At 41.6% G+C, this 23,572-nt stretch overlaps 1 protein-coding gene across 2 annotated transcripts in view; it reads right to left on the reverse strand.

Annotated features, from left to right (window-relative positions):
* Nucleotides 1–4,152: 4,152 nt before the first annotated feature.
* Nucleotides 4,153–23,572, reverse strand: part of NLN (neurolysin) — an 83,815-nt gene continuing 64,395 nt past the window's right edge. For both annotated transcript variants that reach the window (XM_079797080.1, XM_079797079.1), the window contains exons 11-14: nucleotides 17,327–17,513; nucleotides 16,873–17,001; nucleotides 15,525–15,661; nucleotides 4,153–4,638 (exon numbers count right to left, since the gene is read on the reverse strand). In XM_079797080.1, the coding sequence (XP_079653206.1) occupies nucleotides 4,504–4,638; nucleotides 15,525–15,661; nucleotides 16,873–17,001; nucleotides 17,327–17,513 (588 nt within the window). In that variant the 3' untranslated portion in view covers nucleotides 4,153–4,503. The remainder of the gene's footprint in view (nucleotides 4,639–15,524; nucleotides 15,662–16,872; nucleotides 17,002–17,326; nucleotides 17,514–23,572) is intronic.

Genomic DNA, 23,572 nt, shown 5'->3' on the forward strand with positions numbered 1-23,572 from the left:
ACAAGAATTGCACAAAGCTAGGTACAAAAAAAATTTCAATATACTTTCAGGGCAATCATGGACTTCTGCTCTCTCTCCCCTTTCATAGATCTTCCAAGGAACCACAGATCTTCTAGAGAGATTAAGAAATTCCTAGGTTTAGCCCTGGCCGGGTAGCTCAGTTAGGTAGAGCACCATCCTGGTACTACAAGGTTGTGGGATCTGCATAAATAAGTAGAACAACAAGTCGGTTTCTCTCTTTCTCAAATCAATCAATAAATAAAAAGAATACAAATATAAATTTTAAAATTTCTATGTTTTTTGTTTTGTTTTTTACAAAAAGCACGTTTCTTTCATCTACCTCACACAAACTCTCCCAGTACACTAAGGAAAAGGACCCCTTCTTGTACGAAGTGTAAAAAAGAACTTATCTATGTAGTTTTAGATTCACTTATGAGGTATTTTGCAATTATTATAGAAAAAATGATTCCTTATAGCAAAGGATTATTTAAAAGTAGGTATATTTATTTTAAAATATTTACGGACTATTCACTGTGAGCCAAAGGCTGTAGGATAGAATCAATGACTCAAAGAATCACAATATGGTGCAGAGCATACAAAGGAAACTGGGAGTCTGAGCTACGTTTTTGCCTCTGAGTGTGTGATGAAGATAGTGGTGGCTGCAATGGACAGGGCAACTGTAAATGCTGTAAAGAAAAATAAACCTTTTTTCTTTCTGTAGAGCCTTTGGCTTTATTATGGTCATATACAACTCTTACCCTCCCACCCTGTTATCAGATTACCCACAGGAAGACTGATAACCTGTAGATAAGCAGTCACTGATTACGGATGAGGAGTAAGCAATGCTTCAACAATAAATGCCTGAACCATATCCCTGCAGTACAAGGGAGCTGCACCCACCTAAGTGCCATTTTTCAGATCCAGCACGTAAATATTTCACCGGAGTGAAATATTACAAATTGGATGATGATTACAAATTTGTTGCACCTTAAACTTACCTCAAAGCTGATCTGGTACGAATGTGTACTCAAAGAAGGAATCCCCTTTGTAACACTCCTGGCAGCTACAGGCTTTGTGTGGATACTCATTAGCTTTAGCAGAATGTGTTTGTAATCCACAATAATGATTGGAAACTGCTTCCTCACACTGAACTGAAGCCTCCTTATATTTTCCAACCATTTCTCCAAGCTTTGGCTTCTGCAGCAATGCAGAATCATCCTATTCTTTCTCCCATACCATCCAAGGATTTGAAAACATTTCTGAATTCATCTCCAGCCGGGACTTCCCTAATTCTTTCATGTATTTCTCTTGAGAAGTTCAAGGTCACCACCCTCCTGTTCTTACTCTCCCAAGCACTGTAATACTTGGCCATAGTCTGCTTAAAACCTGACACCCAGAACAGAACATGATATTCTAGCTGTGATTGATCTTACCTCATCAGAGTCCAGAGGGCTTATTCTTTTGATCTAGGTACACCCTTCCATCATACACTCTTAGAGGTTTTCATTCTCTCCTCCTGTTACCCTGCCCACATGTGCTGTATTGCGGGCTTATATAGGAATTTGGTCAAATAAAACTGCCAGGTCTTTTTCTGAGTGCCACTATCAAGTCAGGTTTACCCTCCTTTTACTTTGGCAATCAAATGTGTCCTACTTCATCTCAAATTGGTCTCAGCACTAAAATAATTTAAATCTTAATAATGTTATATTTAACCATTCCTGCTCTGTTATCTGTAAATTTAATAATACTGTCTATGGAATTTCTTGTGTCTTCACCCAAAGGACTAGAAATTTCCCAAAACTTGAAATGTGAATCATTATTCAACTCTCTTAAGTGATTTCAATAGCTAGAAATTCACCTGGCTAATGATTATCCAGGTATATCCTCATCTTAGCCACAAAGATGTCAACAGAGACACCAAGTGTCTATTTTTAAAATATATGTTTTTATTGATTTTAAAGAGAGGAAGAGAGAAACATCGATGGACTGCCTCCAGCACGCCTCCTAATTGGGAATGGAGTCCGCGACCTGGGCATGTGCCCTGACCTGGAATTGAACCTGTGACCTCTCGGTGCATGGGAAGATGCTTAACTGGGCCAGGGTTCAAGTGTCTTTTTGTTGTTGTTAATCCTTGCCCGAGTATATTTTTCCATTGATTTTTAGAGAGGAAGGGAGGGGGAGAGACAGAGAGACAGAAATGTTGACGAGAGAGAGTCACATTTATTGGTTGCCTCCCACATGCGCCGTGACCAAGGCCAGGGATTGAGCCTACAACGGAGGTATGTGCCCTTGACTGGAATCGAACCTGGGACCCTTTAGTCCACACTCTGGGCCAACACTCGATCCACTGAGCCAAACTGGCTAGGGCAAGAGAGACTTTATGTGTGGCTCAGTCCACAAACCTTAAGTATAGGTTGTGCCAGCACAATTTTTATAGTTACCCACCATTCAGAGTGCTTTGTCGACACTTTATGCTCAGATCTGGAAAAAAAGAACAAGCAGATGGTAGTCGCATTCAAAAAAAAGCTTTAACAATTAAGTCCCTAGTTTTAAATTATGCCAGAGAATATATATATTTGTGTGTGAGTGTTTTTGTTGCTGTTCTTGGGCAGATTTTAAGTAATAGATGTGTACCTTAAGTGAAAAGAACACCGTAGCTTTATTTCTTCTATGCACTTCAGTTTTCACGTGAATGTAAGAAAGAAATGTGAGCTCATTCTTGTAGATAATAAATGCAACTTTATTGTGTGCAGCTTTTTTTCACACCAAGTATTAGTTTTTCCATGTGAAGTACGTTGAGATTTAAAAGTTATGATAAAGTTATTGTTAGGGAGACACACTGGGCAATAGAAAAAGCTGAAGAGAGTTTTTGTCTGAAACTGGAAAACAGAACAGTCTGGGGGGAAAAAATATAGAAAAGTACCACAGGTTGCTAAGAACATAAAAAACAGCTTTGGGGACGAGAGGTGGTGACATTGGCCGAGTGTGGGAGTGAAAAGGGCCAGGCAATTGTCTCCAAAGGGAGGGGAGGATTTCATGTGGATGTTTAAGGTATTTGCTTGGCAGTAATAACCTCGGATTTTTCTTCTGTGTCTCTAAAGCTGTCGACTTTTCCTGCTGTCTATAATTTTATTATGCAGCATAATATATATATATTTTTTTTTACTTATCACAAAGTCCATTTTGACTAGACAATAAAAAGGTTCTAATTTTGTGGCTGGCCAGCGAAGTCATGCCTCAGGCACACAGTGGGAGCACCTGGAAGATTTAGGTAGAGTACATTCAAAGTTTGCTTTTTTCCTTTAAAAAGTTTTATTACCCTGTTGTGTTTTTCTTATGGAGTAGACTCCTAGAGGAAAAATAAGCTCTGAGAGTGTACTGGTCTGCTACAGAACTGGAATTTAGGCCCCCGTGTAGTTTAAAGAGATCCCAAGGGTCTCTGAAAAAAAATAAAAATCACCAGACAAAACGGACTCCTGAAGAGGCCCCTCCCTCAGTAAGTGGCTGAGTGTAAGCACGCACCTGCCACCTGGGAGAGCTGTGCGAAGACGCTCTGCCCAGAAGCCGCTCTTCTTCTGCGGTTCCTGACCTCTTCTGCGTCAGCTCCCATCTCTAAAGAGCCACTTGGGGCAGGTGGGCCAGCCACTTTGGGTGAGGTGGGCAGTAAATGAGGCAGCGTCCCCACCACTTATTAGAAACGTGACAAGGGAAATGTTTCCTTGCTTCAGTGTTTTCACGGGCTACGGTGCCAAAAGACTGCCAATCTTGTACCCCGAAGTGAAAATGAACTCTCATACAAGATCCCCAAATCCTTTAAACGAGGTATAAAAACTTGCAATCTACACGAGGCTAGAGTTCATAACTCTTTGGTATTCTCTGACTGGACTTTGGACAGGAAAGACAAACCCAAATGGAGGAACATCATTTAAGTGTGGCAGGAAGTTGGAATCACGAGGCCTGAAATACAAAGATAAATGCATTACTGAGGCATGTTCCCCTGGCCCTGAGGTATGCAGGCAAAGAGGTCACCCTTGGCTGTGAGACAAAGAGTCAAAGTGGATGCGGGGCTCCAAGAAAATGTTCACCAGAGGAATGTGGTGATTCACTTATGTCCAGAAATCCCAAGTAAAGAACTGCAAGATATAAGTAGGATCAAATTATATAATGCATGTGATTCAATTTAATAATTCTGAGCCCTCTTACATTATTTAGGTTAGAAGAGTAAAAAAATCAAATTACATTCATATGAAACTTTTATAAAAAAAGAAATCAAATCTATTTTTATGAAATGTTATAGTACAATTATTTTTGAATGGTCTTTTCGTAGGTCACCGTATTTATAATTCCATTTACACCTGTATAATTCTTCAAATCAAGAAACAAAAGGCAATCAATAGAAATCTACATTTTCATTTGCAAAACTCCCTTCAGTTTCCAGGCCAGTAGCACACAAGGCGATGTCAACTTGTCCTCCAGACATGGACTGCTACCAGAGGGCCCAGTTTACGGCGCGTGCAGGCCTCTGCTCATTAGGAACGCTTTTTGGTTTGGCTCACGTTTCAAGAAATTCTGGAGCATGTCCATGCCGTCCAGAGATCCCCCGGGTTTCAGGATTAGGTTTCTGTATCTCATTCCAACCTAATAAAATAAAACATCATGCCTAACAAGTCACGGTCATAGTAATTTCCCAAACCTCTAGATACAAAAGAGAAAGGGGTAGGAGTGAGAAAAAAAGGGGACTTTTAGCTCTACCCTGTCTGGGCGGCAGCTCTGCTGTATTTATTTATTTTGGTAGCTAAGAGATCTGGAGCGCAGACCTCTGGTCTTCTACACTTCCCTTTATTACTGTCTTGTCTCCTTTGATTCTCAGCAGTAAACTGACAATGTGAACAGGCAGACAAACAAAAAATAGCCAGGCGGGTGGCTCAGTTGGTTAGAGCATTGTCCTGATGCACCAAGGTCGTGGGTTCGATCACTGGTCAGGGCACACAAAAGAAAGCAATCAATGAATGCATAAATAACTGGAACAATAAATTCACATCTCTCTCTTTGTCTTTCTCTGTCTCTTTAAAAATCAATAAATAAAACATTTTAAAAATTGCCGGATGGAATGTAGAACAGGTTCCTATTTATTACAGCCCCTCAAATGCAATTTCAAAAGGGTTAGCAAAGGCAAGTATTCAAGAAGGCCACAAGCAGAGGTTCTGTGTACCTGGAAATGGTGACACAGCTCCTGCCAACTGGCTTCTGCTCTGTTTTCATGAGGGGCTCATAAATAACCCCTATTCCTTGTGGACAAGGAGGGGGTAGGAATAGCTCATGTCCCACGGTGCAGGGTAAGACATTTCTGTGGGCCCAGCACTGGGAACGGGACCTTTGTAAAGGTGTTTCTGGGAACTAGATCTGCAATTTTAAAATATATCACATTTCTGCCCTGGCCGTGTAGCTCAGTTCATTCAAGAGTCATCCTGATATACCATGTTTGCGGGTTTGAGCCCCAGTCAGAGCAAATACAAGAATCAACCAATGAATGCATAAATAAGTAGAAGAACAAATTGGTATTTCTCTCTCTCAAATCAATTAAATTTTTTTTAAATTCATAAAATATTACATTTCCTATGTCTTTATGTACATAAACACATGAGCAGGTCAAGTGAAAGAAAAGAACTGTAACTCAATATCCATGTTATTCAATATTTTCACTTCCTTCTAACTGTCCTTTTAGGGAAGCAAGGCAAGACAATTCACTGAAGCATAATTCTAAATAGACACATTAAACAACAGTTCACAGAGTAAACACTCTTAAATTTATATCCATTATATCATTTGATCAATAGGACCAAGAGTCTTTTTGAATACAAGAATAGTTAGACAATAATAATAAATTAATTAATTAAAAAAGAATAGCTAAAACAATTTCCAGAGACAAAAGTAATCTAACTTTTGACTTATAACAATGATTCTGCTTGGTACAACCATGAGAGATAAGTCTACTCAAACCATTAAAGAAAATAAAATATGGATGAATGAAATCTACCAACTAGATAAAAAACTATTTAATATCCTAGAGTGCCATAAAATGGAAACTTTTGGGGTTATCTTTTGATTATAAACAGAAACCATCAGCTTTTTAATCATTTACAGGCTAACATCTAACTTTACAGTCTTGGGGCCTAATCAGGAATAAATAATCAGTCATATAAAGTTATCTTCTCATAAACTCAAAGGCAATACTATCTAATGGAAATACAATGTGAGGCACATATATACCTTTAAATTTTCTAATAATGACATCTTATTAATTTTTTTAGAGAGAGAGGAAGGGGGAGGGAGAAGGAAGAGATAAAAACACAGATCAGCTGCCTCCTGCACAACTCCTACTGGAGATCAAGTTGCAACCTCTGACGTGTGCCCTGACCAGGAATCGAATCAGCAACCTCTTGTTGCGTGGTTTGATGCTCAACCACTGAACCATACAGGCCAATGATCACATTTTAAAAAGTTAAAAATATAGGTGAAATTAATTTTAGTAAAATATTTTATTTAAACCAGTATATCTACAATATTATTTCCACATATCTATATATATAAAAGGCTAATATGCAAAGTGTCCCCTAGGGAGTTCGACCGGGAGTTTGGTCGCTCGCTATGATGTGCGCTGACCACCAGGGGGCGGCGCGGAATGAAGGAAGGCCCCAGTCGGCAGCTGGGGAAGGGAGGACCCGGCCGGCAGCCAGAAGGCCCCGATCGGCCCTGATCGCTGGCCAGGCCTAGTGACCCTACCCATGCATGAATTTCATGCACCAGGCCTCTAGTATCAATATAAAAAATTACTGAGATGTTTTTGTTTTAAGTCCTCAAAATATAGTGTGTTTTTTACATTTACAGCACATTTCGATTCAATTCTTCAGCGGCACTAGCCACATTTCAAGTGCTCAATAGTCCATGTGGCTATCAATCTAGAACCTAAAATGTGAGTGATTGTCCTAGAATTTATTATTTCAAGAAGTAGCAGATCAGAGCTCTGGAGCCTAACAGTACTTTACCTCCCCCCCTCCCTTCCATCCATTGCCTGATGTGTCTAAATTTGACTAGTTTTAAGTTTGGGAGGGGAAGAGAGGCAAGGAAAGACTATAACCTCTGGATTAGCAGTATCGGAAGAAGTTAGAAAATATGAGTTAGATTTATCTGCAGTCTAATAAAAGTATTTTAATCCTTTTATTACAGAAAAATTTAAAATATATACCAACAGCAGAGAAAACAGTATCATGAACCATCATGTGACTATTACCCAACCTCAATAATTTTAATATTTACCTGCAGAAATTTTTAATGCTCATGATCTAAGAATCTTTTATTTATTAAAGAGATATATTTCATTGTACAAATACAGGAACTTTTGTGAAAATCTAAATAAAGTAAAAAAGAAATGACCCCAACTGTTGATATCTTACAAAGTATTCTCATTGTGCATGGAGAACTGTAGTTTAGGTGGTGAAAATAGCTCTGAGCGAGCTGCATGGTGCTGGGACGAGCAGCTCGTGCCTCCTCTGCATGGTCAAGTCACTGCAGAGCAGGGCACTGTTTAGTCTCACAATATGGGCTCAGTGCAGCTCTAGTCCTCCCTGCTCAGGGCTCCAAACAAGTTGATTCAATTTCCTGAATTACGGAGCAATGGCCTTTTAATAGTTTCATTTCCTTAGCAATAAAGTTTGGAGAAGAGTTTAAGAGTTGTCTTGGTAACAGGATCTTAACTTTCTTATAAAAGGAAGGAAGGAAGGAAGGAAGGAAGGAAGGAAGGAAGGAAGGAAGGAAGGAAGGAAGGAAGGAAGGAAGGAAGGAAAAGATAAGTGAATTTTTGCATTTTTGGAAGGTACCGGGCCCTCTGGGTGAGAGAACATGGTCTGGGAGACACATGCCACAGGTGGAAGAAGTCTTTGCAAACTTCAACTGCGAGGAAAGCAGGAAGAGAAGCTCTAAGACAATCACTAACATTTTTTATGCTAAAAAAAAATCCTTCGGGAGGATCTGCGTACAGTAAGAGCGCCTATTACCTATTCCATGAAGGGGAGTCACCATCAGTCACCTCTCTGGTTTTTCATCCTGTTAGGGTATCTCTGGCAAGTCCTCTCGAACAGGGGTGTTTTCTAAAGCCAGGTCAGGAGTTTTGGAGTCAGGCCCAGGTTTGACTCTTGGCTTCATCCTCAGCTATGTGACCTCGGGCCTTGGTTTCCTTACCTGTAGAATGGGAGATGCCTACCTCACACGGTTTATGGGGAATCAGAGGAGATGATTTCAGTACATTGCCTACTCCCTACTTTAACACCTGGCATGTAGCACAGTAAACCTTAGTTGTCATCTATCCCTCCCTTTTCATTTCCTTCCCTCTGACTCTGCCCTAAGTTCAGTTTCTCATGTAAATTTCAGGGAAACAAATGCAGTCCTGGTTTGGTATTTCCTTAAAATTAGTTCTTTGTCCTACTACACATGAAAAAAAAAAAAAAAAAAGCACAACACACTTCATCTCCACTATTAGTAAGAACTATCTATACTAATAAAACAGTAATATGCTAATTAGACCGGGAGACCTTCCAGAGACCTTCCGGACGTCCTTCCAGACAAAGCTGGGGGCTTGGCTGCAAATGGCCATCAGCCCCTTGCCCAGGCCGGCCACACCCTCCAGCGGGGAACCTCACCCGATGGGGGCATGGCCAGCCTGCAAATGGCCATCAGCCCCTTGCCCAGGCCAGCACCGCCCCCAGTAGGGACCCCCACCCCAATGGGGGCGTGGCTGGCCTGCAAACTGCCCCAGGCCCCTCCAAGAGGACCTCCACCCTGATCCTGGACCCCCTTCAGGGCAGACCAGCTGGCTCCCACCCATGCACCAGGCCTCTATCTATACTAATAAAAGGGTAGTATGTTAAATAGACCGGGAGACCTTCCGGAAGATCTTCCAGATGTCCTTCCGGACAAAGCCATGGTGGCGGGGCCAAGGCAGAGGCGGTTAGGGGCGATCAGGCCAGGAGGGGAGGGCAGTTGGGGGTGAGCAGGCCGGCTGTGGGGGGCAGTTGGGGGCGACAAGGATGACGGGGCGTGCAGTTGGGGATGCACAGGCCAGCGGGTGGGGGGCAGTTGGGGGCAAGAAGGCTGGTGGGGGGGTCAGTTGGGGACGAGCAGGCCGGCAGGCAGGTGAGCAGTTAGAAGCCAGCGGTTCCGGATTGCGAGAGGGATGTCCGACTGGTTTAGGCCGATCCCCGAGGGGTCCCAGATTGGAGAAGGTGCAGGCCGGGCTGAAGGACATACCCCGGTGCACGAATTTCGTGCACCAGGCCACTAGTAATATATAATTCAGTAAGAATATTAGGTAGGAGAGACAAGGCACTCATTTTATCTAAGAATATGAACCTTTTATTTGAGGTGATACTTTAACAGCATTCATAACCACCTGAATGAAGGATGTCCACAATCTATGAGTAATGAGAATCCTATCTAAAAAGAGGGAATATGCTAATTGACCGTCACAAAGATGACGGCACCCACAGCCAATAAGGAAGGAATATGCTAATCGACTGCCATGCTCTCAAAGATGGTGGCACCCACAGCCATAAGATGGTGGTGCCCAGTCCCCTCAGCCCCCCTGGGGAGCCACGCACCTGCCTCTGGAGTCCCCCAGTCCCCTCAGCCCCACAGCCGCCCAGGGCCAGCCCAAGGAGCAGGCAAGCCTCGGATGGCGGCTGCTCAGCTACCCAGGGCCGGCTGAGGCTTGCACTGCCAGCAGTGGCAGCAGCAGAGGTGTGATGGGGGCGTCGCCTTCCTCTGATCACCAGGTCACCTCCCGCCCCTGAGGGCTCCCAGACTGTGAGAGGGGGCAGGCCAGGCTGAGGGACACCCCCCCTCCAGTGCATGAATTTTCATGCACGGGGCCTCCAGTACTATAAAAATGGGAAACAGATTGGGTCTCCTGCTACCTCGGGCATCTCTGAAGCAACACATACAAGCTCCCACTGCCTTCCAAACCTCCCTCCCTCTCTTCCTCCTTCTCATGATGATGGACTCTGGGGAGTGCAGCCAGAGTCGGCTCCTTCCTACACTGAGTAACAGGCATCGGGCAGAGAGCATCCACCCAAGGACAGGGAATGATGAGCCGGCACCTAACAGGCTCAGGGGCCTGCTTTGAAAGTGGACTTTGAAATCTTCCTTCTACAGCCTGCTGGCAAGCTCCTTCCCAACAGTACACCCTTTGTTTTCTATGAGGGTGGGGAGACTGTGGGTGGAAAAAGGATACCTTTGACAACACAAAGGAGAGAGAGTGAAAGATTGGTGCTGGTAGTCAGGGGGATAAAAACAAGAACAGTGGCAGGAATCTTCCCTTGACTAGAAGTGGCCTTCTGGAAACCTGAAGCAAAGTTCCCATTGGTGAGGCTAGAAGGATAGATCTTTATTTAAGGGGAGGGAGGAGAGCAGGAGAAAAAAAAGGCCCCCTGGGTAGTAGTATGTGTCAGGGGGATAGAGGAATGGAAGCAGATAGGCTAAGAACTACGGGTTAGATCCCAAGAGGTACCCATTCCGAACAGTACTAATTAAATGTAACAGGTTTGAAGCAGAGGACAAAGACACAGCTGAATAGAACAGTTCCTGTTACAAGGTAAGATAAAGAAATGGGGAATTAACAAGGCAGATTATTAGGACTCTAAGAGAAACACAAAGGAGGGCTGTAAGAAGACAAAGGAAGAAAAAATGCTTCTAGCTGTTTGGGATTCCAGACTTACAAGGTCTGGCCTTGTAAATATTCAAGAAGCAGGTTGGAAATCAATCCTATTTCCTTCCTTTGTCCTTTAAATCAGGCAAAATGGAACTCGGAAAAGGCTGAAGTGTAAGAAGAATCAGTTTTTGGGTGGTAGATTAGGAGAGCTAAAGCAGAGGTTAATCCACTGGTGAGTCCTGTCGGGAGAGGACATTTCCTATTCTCCCTTCGCAACACATTACAGCAGGAATTTGGCTTAGGATGCTATTTGGAAAGCACTGGAATATTTAGCTTCACAGCACCCGTTCTCTGCCAGGTCGTTGTTTTTCATGTTTAACCAATTTTCTTCATGTTTCTGTGTCTGGTCTATTACTGGATGTAAGCTCTAGCTGCTTCTTTAGGGCATTACGCATTAAATGTAATAGCTACACTTTATCTTGATTTTCTTGGTATTCCTTTCTACAGCGATACTTGATTGCCATTTCTTCTTCACTGGGAAAAAAAAAAAGCTTAGCAATTTCTCTGAATGCAAAAGAGGAGGAAGATAGTTCTAGTTTAACAATATAATTGCCTTTGAATCCACAATCTATGACTTCTTAGGAAAATTTCCCACGATGAAATTGCCTTATAAAAAGAAATGGCCCTAGTTAAAAGCTCCCGTATTTTCAACCCTATGATTAGCTGCTGGATTTTGAAACTACATTTGGTGACCTTACAGATATCCTTCAAGGGCTCTTAGAGCTGACTGGAAAAGTGTTCATCTCAAGCACTTCCAGTTATTTAAGAGACCAGTTGGAGAAGTAAAAGATACGTCTGATAATGAGACTTCTCCGTTTTCCACTAGAAACAGAACCTTTAGATAACATTTAACAAACTAGTTAAACAGTTAAGATATTCTATTTACTATGAAAAATATAAAAAACTAGAGAAAAAACACACGGAGATAGCAAACAGAGAGAGTCTATTATAGATAAGTGGCCGGTTCTGACACTTTGATAGAAGCCCACCAAATAGAATGCAGATGACTGTCCCATAAAATATTCCATTGCCACCATCTGGTATTCAGGAGACTCCAGGTGTACACTGGATCCTTCCTATTGCTGGTTTCCCAGGGCGTGGTACACTTTCCACAGTTCTGCTTGCTAAGAACTGCAATGGTTCTCAGAGCCAACTCTGGGCTTTGCAGGATGGCAAGAGGTTACCGAGAGAAGACCCGGAGGCGTTCTTTGGTTGATACCAATGACCATGACCAATCAGGTCAACAAATCATGATAAGCTTGGGGACCAAGTATTACTGACCGCTTGAAAGGCCAACCTGCTATCTCCTCAAAATCAAAATACATACGGGGGAGGGCGAGGGCCGTGGGCAAATGAAGTCTGCATGATATACTGTGATTACTCTGATTCCCATAAAAATTCTGTATCTTCATCACAACACAGTTGTGATAATAATGACTTAAGTTTTTCGGAGAACCCTATTAATTAATGGTGGATATTTGAATTTTGTAAATCAGGTGTTATTTTAGAGCAAACATTTATAAAAAACATACAAACAAAAAACAAGCCCTACCCAAACAAACAGTACAATATAGGAGGGCATAAAATGGCTATTTAAAAAGCTGTCCCATAAAAGCGTGTGAGGATGGGGTGTAAAGGGATTCTTATTGGACACTGGAGTCACATTTATTAGGAAAGAAAAAAGAAGGGATTAAATCCAGATTCACGGCATAAGACGAGGAATAATAGCACTGTAGGATCCAAAATTTTAGTAAAACTAAAATTTGTTTTTAACATCACAAGGAAACAAGGCCAAGTTGCTGGGAATCTTGCTTTCTCCAAGTTCAATCCAGCCCTTTTATTTAAATTAAGAGCAGTCTGGCTGCCTGCCAAGCTGTGAAGCTTGAGAATTGGAGGAAGTTTGGAAACATAAGGGCAGGACTGCTTCTGCTGGACTTGCAAGTTCCCTGGGATCCACTGGGATCAGTACTTTGTACTCGGGCTGTTGCCTTGACAGGTGGAGGAGACTGGGTAACAGTGGAGGGGGCTGGGATGTGCTCCTGGGAGAGGAAGCACAGAGGAGCTGAATGAGGACACTTAATCGAAAGAGGTACAGTAGCACTTATGTCAGGAAACCTCACCAACAAAGAGCCAGTAAGAGGTCATCATTGTGCCTTTATATATTTACACCTATGTCTCTTTAAACATTGTCCTCTGATTTCTACAATAATCCATGTTCTATGGAAAAATAAGAGAAAGCTTCAGCCCAGCTGGTGTGGCTCAGTGGTTGAGTATGGACCTATGAACCAGGAGGTCACGGTTTGATTCCTGGTCAGGCCACATTCGAGCTCAATTCCCAGTGTGGGGCATGCAGGAGGCAGCCCAATCAATGATTCTCTCTCATCACTGATGTTTCGATCTCTCTTTCCCTCTTCTTTCCTCTCTGAAGTCAATAAAAATACAGTTTTTTAAAAAGAAAAAGCTCCATAAAAGTATAGAAAAGTATTTAATAATCACTCATAAATTTATCACCTAGAGATAACAATTGACAACATTTTCTAGTACTTTCCCCCTAAATATAAATTTTAAAATAAAAATTTGCATCCTTTGGTATAAAATATTTTATAATCCAAATTTTTTCACTTTGTATAATAGTTACATTAAACATTACAGATACAAGAAAAAGCTTATTGAAATTATTCCCTCATGCCCAAGTCTACTCTTCTGTTCAGAGGATGGAAAGACCACTTTGGTTTGGACGATCTAGAAGATTTCATAAGTGAGTGGCCATTTGAGTAGGGCCTTTAAGAATGGTTTTTGAGAAGCATAGGCAAGTAAGGCATACCTTTTAGGTGGAAGAAATAGAATGAAGATATTTGTGAAGGGGGAAAGACCTACAGGAACTCAGGAGGTTCTGGGAAGGAAGGAATTTGATTGCTAACCTCAGGGCTGTGAACAAAGAGAGGAGTAACAAGAAGCAAGAAGTTACAGAAATCAAAAAGGTAGACAAGGGCCTTTAAAGGCTGCCGATTGGGTCATCCTTGGTAACTTTGGAGAGAGGATAACTTTCCAACTCAGTGGGTGGAGGCAAAAGCCCGGAAATAGGTTTGCAAAGACTGTTTCTTTTCTTTCTTTCTTTTTTTCAATATATTTTATTTATTTTTTATTTTATTTAAAAAATATATATTTTATTGATTTTTTACAGAGAGGAAGGGAGAGGGATAGAGAGTTAGAAACATCAATGAGAGAGAAACATCGATCTGCTGCCTCCTGCACACCCCCTACTGGGGATGTGCCCGCAACCAAGGTACATGCCCTTGACCGGAATCAAACCTGGGACCCTTGAGTCTGCAGGCCAACGCTCTATCCACTGAGCCAAACCGGCCAGGGCCGAAGACTGTTTCTTACACTAAGAAATTAGACTGTGCAAGAAAGAACACCTGAGTTTATCAGAGCTAACAGCAATAACCCCAGAGTTTTTCCTAGATGGCAAACCAGGAAAACTTAGTATTAGAGGAATCACTTCGGAGACAGGAGAACTCAACAAGGGAGTGGAGCAGGACTGCAGAGCGACACTGGTGTCCAGTTCAGTTGGACAGCATGACTTTGTAGATGGGCATGTTAATGGAGTCATAAGATCTTCCCCAGAACACTCTGAACCCCAAGGGCACCATCTCTAAATGACACAGTGGAGGAATCCAGGGCTGGGCACTGGCTGAAGGTCATGCTGAAGTCAGGATATTTACGAGAACAGCAGTCCATGGTTGACCACTGCCATTGTAAATGAGTTGGCCCAGGAATGAAGGAGACTTAAAGGGACCTCACAGCTTGGGTAGGGGAGGGTGGAAGACAGAGTGATTGGAAAGGCTCGTGTATAGAATGTAGGTACCCAGGAGGTGGGTTTTATTATTATCATTTTTTTTTTTGTGGTGGTGGTGGTGGTGGTGGGGGGGACGGGAGGAATAGTAATCTAAATTACAGCAACGTATTTCATTGTGTACATGTAAGGCACTATGCAACCCAGAAACATAAAGTTTGAGGAACAAATCAGCTAGTTGAAATAGGCACAGAGAGTCTCATTTTGATAATTTGTTCTTCTAATTTCTGGATCAAACAGAAAGAAAAAAACAGAGTGGAAAATGCATCAGCCCTAGAAAAAATCTGACAGCTGACTCTTCTGCAAGACTGGAGACTGGGGGACTGTAACTCAGGAAGGTTTGGCTGGCAGCCACCTGGCAGTCAACTCGTTGTACACGGAAAGGAACGGCTCAGGTTAATGAAGCAGCTTAAATTACTTAAAGGCATTCAGGTTACAAACTATGCAGTAGGTGGGGTATGCCAGTCACAGAAAAAGGCTGTCTCCCACAGAAAACGTATAAGGAAAGGGCGTAGAGAATATCAAAACATTTATATCAGGAAGGAGTTTGGTTTTCTTTCCCAATCACCCGTAAAGCTAAAGCACTGTGTGGCACATGTCAAAACTAGCAGCTATAAATGTGCAAATGCACAAACAAAGCTTTCAATTTTAATTATGCAATATGTTGGAATGTTAATAAGCAAGAAAATGCAGTTGGCTTTTTTTTTTTTTTTAAACATATAGAATTAGAGTTAATCACTTGTGTGCTGCAACTTGAAGTGTGATGATTTAAGAAGTCGCAAGACTAAGTTAAAAGCTGTTACCAAATCTCTTACTCTAAAATCTAGGTGTAATACATATTTTACACTATGAGTGAAAGGGGAGAAAGCAACTAAAATTAACAAAAGGAGAAAAAAAATACTATACCTCTGGGTTCATTATTCCTTCTTTTTTAAAACAGCTGTAAAACATATCCATGGAAAATACTTCACTCCAAAGATATCCATAATATTGGCCATCATATCCCCCTACTAAATGTCCAAAAGTAGCTGGCATGTTTGTGCCTTGAAGGAAAGATACATTTCAATCAATGTGATGGTAAACGTTAATTACCAGGTTATCAGCTGGCTAAGGTTTCCCTAGGGAGTCCCGCTGTGGGAGGAGAGATAGGATTTCACCTCCAATACAACCTGGGTTTCCTTGTGCCCTTGGTCAAGATGTTTACAAACTTCCCTCCAGGGATGGCTCAACCTCGGAGCTGGTTTCGGCCCTACGCTCTGGAATGCTTAACAACAGTTTCAGAGGCTTTGTCCACACCCATCGGATAGCTCCGTGTTTCAGAATCCCTCAGTCCTTTCTTCTCCCTTAGACACACATGTGTTTTACAAATACTCTAATATTAAGCCTATTCTTTGTCACATCTTTATATTTAGAATGTGTCAGAACGGCACTTATTAGGTTCATAAATATGGAAAGCGAACTCTTTACTTGAAAAGCTAAAAAGGTTTTTAACAGTTCAATTTACCTCTAGGGATACATTCAAAAGGATTCTGTCAAAGTGGCCTCAGGCACAAAGTTGATGTAGGGTCAAGTATAAACAGGTCACCAAAGGAAGTGAGGAGCTTAGACTACTGACTATTCTGAACTTTATCATCTCTGTAACTATGACTGATTCATGTAAATGACAACTTATTGGTGGAAAAAAGACTCCTTACCAACAACTACAGATAAGTAGAATTACATGTTGGCTTTAAATATACATAATATAAATGTAAACACACCCGTGTGTGCAGCTATCCACCTCTACCCACATGAATCATCTAGGTATTAGGTCAGAGATGCTAAGCCAAGCTGATCTCAGAGTCAGAAACAACGCAGAAGTTGTGCTTCTCTCTAAAACTGCCCCCCCCCCCCCCCCCCCGCCGCCGCCAGTTTCCTACTGAAATCATGGGGAAGGCCTGGTGCACACAGGGAGGGAGGAGCCGGGTGGGAGCTGCCAAGTGTGAATGGCTCTCTGCGCTCTGGGGTGGAGGCCAATTGCTCATGCCTGATTACGCTAAAATGCTGCAAAAGCTGGAGCCACCTTTCCTTCAAGCACATTTGGACAGGACAACTCAGAATATGAAAGTCCGAGAGTCCTGGCCTGATTACAGAAATCAGAAACAAACTACATGAGGTATTCTGCCTGACAAACCCCTTTTTCCCTGGCAGTGTGAGGAGCCTATCCTGTGCCACACAGGAAGAATGAACTCAAGTCATGACAGAACTCACGTACCGGGAGTCGCCGCAACACCCAAAATTTCTGTGCAGCATTTGGCATATTCACTTGCAGCATCCAGCGATGCGTTGGTGTGGAGAGACTGATCAACTTTGCTCAAAACAATCTGGCGCAGGGTCAGAAGACCTAATGACACAAGAATGTTTGGGCATGTTTTGCAGAAGAGAACTGTGTGTTCCACTAGCACAAGATCATAGATTTCAGAAGTGATTCCTGTAGTACTCAGTACAAAATGGAAGCAAAACATCTCATTTAAGATTGAAAAGTAGATGTATCTTCTTCTTGGACACAATCCCAGGGCTCAGTATTGCAACGTATTAAGTGGTCTTCCCACATTAGCGCTCTGGGGGTACCACCATTATTAAAGGGGAAACAGTTCTATAGACGATGCCAGCAATTCCCTATTAAGCAATTCTCATTTACTTTCCTTTTCTAAAATTACAAGTCATACCTGTGTTGACCAGTCTAGAAGCAACAAGATTTTCAAGCAGCTCATCCATAATAGGTCTCCCATCTTGATAATGCTTTGACAGTCTTCGGAGGGAATCAATGTCCCACACCCAATTTTCAAGCATTTGTGATGGCACTTCTACAAAGTCCGTTTCCACATTTGTTCCACTAAACCGTGCAAAATCAGTCTAGAAAGTAAACATAGAGGTCTTTCTTTAAAACAACAACAATAACAACAACAACCAACAACAATGGATGAAAAACAAATAGGTGATGAATTACATATAAAGAAAATTCTCTAAAACTTAAGTCAGAATCAGAGTCAACTGCCCCTTTAAATGAAGGCTTAAAAAAACCTTAAAATTAAATGAAAATAAAACACAGCAGCCAAGCAGCATAAAAAATAACCCCTAATACTCTATATTAAAATAATGTTTTATTCTTTTGAATCATAAACAAACATGGAACAATTATCCAGAAATCATAACTGGAAAAAAAAAATCAGGATTTTTCTACTGATTTCTAAACTGATTTTTCTCTACTACTTAACTACTCATGTTTTAATAAAAATCAATTAAAGAGTTAAATTACAACACTACAGACAGATAGATACCCTTTATGTATGTGTGATGTTTTATGTTCTAAACTTTAAATGAGTGTGTCTAAGAAAACCATGTTTATAGAAAGTCTAAGTTGTACCTCTCAGATTAGGTAGAAGATGTTACCTTAAAATGAGAAGCCAGCCATTGCCCTGGCCAGGCATTTTTATTGATTTCAGAAAGGAAGGGAGAGGGAGAGAGGGACAGAAACATCAATGATGAAAGAGAGTCATTGATCAGCTGCCTCCTGCACCGCACTCCCCCCCTCCCCCGCCTCCCCAGGAACTGAGCTCGAAACCCAGGCAGGTGTCCTGACCGGGAATCTAACCATGACCTCCTGGTTCATAGGTGGACGCTCAACCACTGAGACACACTGGCCGGGCAATAAAAAACTTTTAAAACAAATTTAAAAAATAAAATGAGATGTCACTTCAGTGGGAGTTAGGCTGTGTATTAGTTGGCAAGAGGGGTGAGGTAAATGCGGCTAAAGAAAGGAGAAACAAAGAATATATTCAGAAGTTAAAGCACCCTTCTGTGAATGAAAAAGGGGTGCTATAATAAATCAGTGACCGAACGTAACCTCACAGAGTGATTCCTAACTGGGCAGGTCAAGGTGGGTAGTCATGCCCCAGGCCTGTAACTTCCCTAGTAAAAGGTTCTCTTTGCCTAAAGCAAGCCATGTCCATTGTTTTTGTGTATCTAGGTTAATGCACCTTTGAAATGCCTCTTTTTCAGACCTCTCTGAAAACCACCAACAAGAGAGCACACAATTTTTAACCACCCTGTAATGTAATCATAGAGATTTCCCACCCTCATGTAACCTCCCTTATTTCCCTCAATTCCAAACATAAGAACTTCAGAACTGTCATTCGCAGGCAGCATTTTGAGACCTTGCTTTCTGGCAAGTCTTCAGTTTGGCTCAAATAAACTCATAAAAATTCTCTCCAGGTTGGGATGTTTCTTACAATGACACCTCGTAAAAATAAAGTACTTCTGAAGCTCTGGCTAAGAGTTAAAAATAAAGGTTTCTGTTGTTGTTGTTGTTTTTAGGGCAAGCTTAGTAAATTGTTGAATCCGATGTCAGAAAAGCTCCTGAGCAGAGAGCCGGGACTTGACTAGAACAGGCTGGTGTTTTTTAACCTTCACACCATCCAAAGAACTTGTGTAAAATTGCCACTGGCCGCTGAGTTTCAGCATTTTCCCAGCGGGGTCACTGTGGTTATCCTTCTGCTGTCTTTCCCTGCAACTCTATCTGGCTTCCCTCTTCACAAGCTTTAGATCCCAGTCTTCACTCCCTGACTTCATCCTCCCTGCGGCTCTAAAGGGAAGGGAAAGGAAGAGGGACTTCACCACCGGGCGAAGGGAGCAGATGGAATGCCGAATCAGCAGCAATAACCATTCTGCTTTTGGCCCGGGGCAGAAGCACAGATGTCAACGCCAACTCACATTCTGCCTTCCTCCCTTTATGCAAAAAATGTTTTGCTTGACTTCCCATTATAATTGTGCTGATCCTAGATATGAAGAGCTGCAAATCCTAAAGGGCCAAAGGAGACTCAAATCACTGGGTTGCTGGAATGGGCCACCTGTGTTAGAGGACAACCCAATAAAAAACTCTTGCAGAGAAAGGGTTCCAGATAACTGAGTATTTTGCCTCTTTTTCATATATAATCTTCTAAAAAACACTGATCCTACATTTAGATAAAACAAACATATACAGTAATTATAATCGTCAACATCTATTGAGACTTTACATGTCAGGCATTATGCTAGGTCCTTTTCATGTAGTATCTGATTTGGATTCCAAAACAATTGTATGAAGTAAATGCTGTAATCGCCACGTCTGAGATAAGGAAATTGAGGCATACCGCGATTAACAGTAGAACTAGGATTTGAAACCATGTGGTCTAACTCCAGAACCCGCAATTTTAACCACAAATGCTCTAATGCCTCCCCATCTTATAGGAAAAAAAAAATGGAAAAAATAGAAGGTTAAGCTATAATGTTACAAAATGATTAAGTGTTCTTGAAAGGGATCTAAAGTAGAAAAATCTATTAAATTTGCCTTTATGTGAAGAGTAAGTGTGGTTTCAGTGCACTTCCGTAGAAATCTGACTTCCTCTGTGTGCTGGAAGATTTTTCAAAGACCAGACATGAGGCTGACGTGCAAATGCCAGCCTTTGTTACCATCTATTCTGGACTGGTAATCTGTAATCTGAACTGCATAATTTTATAAAGATTACAATTTTAAAATAAGTACTCACAGCAAATAAAGGCAAACTCACACTATCAGCTACCACTAGACAATTTTTTGATAAAAATATAAATTTTGCACATGCTGCTTGTGTGAATATTTTTCAGTCAATATTTGCAGATGAGGGGGGAAATCAACCTCAAATAACAACAAAATGCATGTGTGTATTGATGGTGGTGATGGTGTTTCAGAGCCTAGAAAAACATGAGCAAATGAATAAGTCATGAGTTAAAATTGAATAAAGTAAGAATTAACACAGTTATGTCATGCAGAGTGGAGAAGAGAAGGCTTATTCTATCTAAAGCCATCTTGCAGTGGGGGAGAGAGCACAGCAAATGAATGAACAGATCAACAATGTCTTCTAAAGAACAAAAGGAAATGTTTGCAAAGAGTAAAAGCTAAAAATAACTCTGCTGCTTACTAATTTCCCGAAAGTCAGTCACGCTGTTTCTCTGTGTGCCCTTTGGGCAATATCATTTAAATATTTTTCAAATGAGGAGTACAAAGACCCGACAAAATTCAAAAGCTCAATTTCTAGCAAACAACTAAATCTTAAAGAGAAAGGCATCCACACAGTCTGTGCACACACAGAAACGGCGGGCAAGTCTTAGGATACAGCAGCCTGATGGGGCCTAGACATGCAAAACGGCGAGGCTGCTGAGTTATTACTCATTGTGGAGGAGCTAGCAAATACCATTCCCAGTTGTAAACTGTGGGTTCCAAAGCACCCTAAAAAGTACTTTACATAGTTTTCAACATGAACAACTTGAAGGTGTTGAATATATTAACGTATGAGCCGTAGTAACCACTGACGCTAATATACTTCCCAGATAAAGCAGAGTATTGTAAAATAAACACAAAATCACCAAATTAACAAATGATTTTTGCAGATGACACTTCCAAAAGTTTAAGGCATTACTGCTGCAGGAAATATTTTGATGATAAAAACCTAGAAAAACAAGGTAAACTTAGATTCCTATTTGGTTAGAGGGAAAAAAAAGGTTGGAAAAAAAAAAGGTTGCCTAAAACTATGAGATTTTTCTTTATTATCCTTATAAAAATACAATAAGATGCCTAAAATATACTCCATTACAGGTTTTTATAATAGACTAGAGGCCTAGTGCACAAAATTTGTGCACAGGTAGGGTCCCTAGTGGCTGCAGGCTGGGGCCTCCCTTCCCCAGCTGCTGGCCAGGGCCTCCTTTCATTCCACGCCGCCCCCGGTGGTCAGCGCATGTCATAGCGAGCGATCGAACTCCCGGTCCATGGAACTCCTGAGGGGATACTTTGCATATCAAGCTTTTATACATAGATGACTTGGTGCTGTAGATAGTAACTTCTTGCCCTGACTGAGTAGCTCAGTTGCTTAGAGCATCATCCTGATACACCAAGGTTGCAGGTTTAACCTCAGGTCAGGGTACATACAAGTAGCAACCAATGAATGCATCAATATGTGGAACAGCAAATTGATGCTTCTCTCTTTCTCTCAAATCAATCAATTAAAAAAAAAAAAGAGTAACGTCTCAATTTATACAACACAGTGAGAGCTGGAGCAAAATTATATAAACTAAAGCTCCAAAACTTATGTGAGCTTTTGTTATATCTAAAGATCAAAGTCCTGCCGTAGCTGGTTTGGTTCAGTGGATAGAGCGTTGGCCTGCAGACTGAAGAGTCCCATGTTCGATTCTGGTCAAGGGCACATGACTGGGTTGTGGACTTGATCCCCAGTAGAGGGCATGCAGGAGGCAGCTGATCAATGATTCTCATCATTGATGTTTCTATCTCTCCCTCTCCCTCTCTGAAATCAATAAAAATATTTTTTAAAATATATACTTAAAAAATTAATAATAAAGACCAAAGTCCTATAGGATTTTTCTAATTAAGAGACCAGTTGCTTTTAGTGGTTACAACTAAAGTGCTATTTTCATGATAGTAAACCCCAACTCAAAGAAAAGGCATTTGTTGAAATCAGTAAGTGTCTGTGTTTAGGAAAATGAACAGGTCTCAAGAGAACTGACCTTGGCTGTCTGGGTGATCCCTTATGAATTCTTAGTGGTCATTCCATATCCTGACCTGTTTAATCTACCTCTAAACCCAGAGATGATGGAGACGTTTATAAAACAAGGCATTAAAAAAAGGAAAGTGCTACGGTTTCCTAGGCGTTGCCATAAATAAGAGAGTTAAAGGCCATACTTTCAACTTCACGTATACCTAGAAATCACTGGAATAATAGTAATAGAGAGCACCTGAACAACCCTGTTAACTTTCTTATTAATCCTCACAACAGCCCATAGTTCAACAGCTCAGTATTACCACATCATTTTAAAGCCATATGAAACAACACATAATCTGCAGGAATCTTGAAAACTTCATCTTAAATTCACAGGCTTACTCCCAAACTGGCTATACCTTCCTGACCACTAATTCTTATATTGAAACCGCTTCTTTTTAGATATAAACAAATATAAATACTATTCAAACTCACATGCTAAGAAGGTTGGGGAACATGCATACATTATACACCACTCTACCTCCAGAATCTAGCACATGCCCAGAAAGTTGTTGATGGTCAATAAATATTTGTGAAATGAATGAAGCTGTGGGAATGTTTCTGTATGAAGACTCAAACTTAAACTGCTCTCAGAGACTTTCTCTTATTATCATGCTTGACCTGACCTCTTAGCCTCCAACCTAACATCATCTCACTACTCTGTCTTCTTTCTTGCTTTTTAAAAAAATTTATCTTTATTGTTGGAAGTACTGCAGATGTCCCCACCTGTCTTTTTACAATACTTACTATTTGCATCCTATCTAATAAAAGAGTAATATGCAAATTAACCACAACTCTGCTACACCAACAAGCCACGCCCACAAGCCAATCAGGAGCAAATATGCAAATAAACCCAACCAAGATGGCTACAGCCACAGAGAGCAGGAGGGAGGCTTGGGTTTCCCCAGCAATGGAGGAAGCCAAGCTTTCTGCCTGCCCTTGCCGGCCTAGGCCTCCACTCAAGGCTACAAAGTTTCAATGATAAAAAGATAGATAAATCCAAACAGAAATGGCGGCAGCCATGGAGCTGGAAAGAGCAGGAGGCTAGGGTTGCCCCGGCGATGGAGAAGCCAAGCTTTCCGCACACCCTGGCCGGCCCAGGCCTCCGCTTAAGGCTACAAAGTTTCAATTATAGAAGATACATAAATCTCAACAGAAATGGCTGCCGCCACGGAGCAAGCAGAAGGCTTGGCTGCGCTCCAGGTTACAAAGTTTTAATTGTAGAAGATAAATAAATCCCAAATACCAGGGCCTCCTCTTGGGTTGCCAGGGGGCGTGGCCAACCTGCAAACCACCACAGGCCCCAAGGGAACCTCCACCCTGATCCTGGACATCCCTCAGGGCAAA

This window comes from Cnephaeus nilssonii (assembly GCF_951640355.1).
Source record: "Cnephaeus nilssonii genome assembly, chromosome: 2".
NCBI classification, from domain to species: Eukaryota; Metazoa; Chordata; class Mammalia; order Chiroptera; family Vespertilionidae; genus Cnephaeus; species Cnephaeus nilssonii.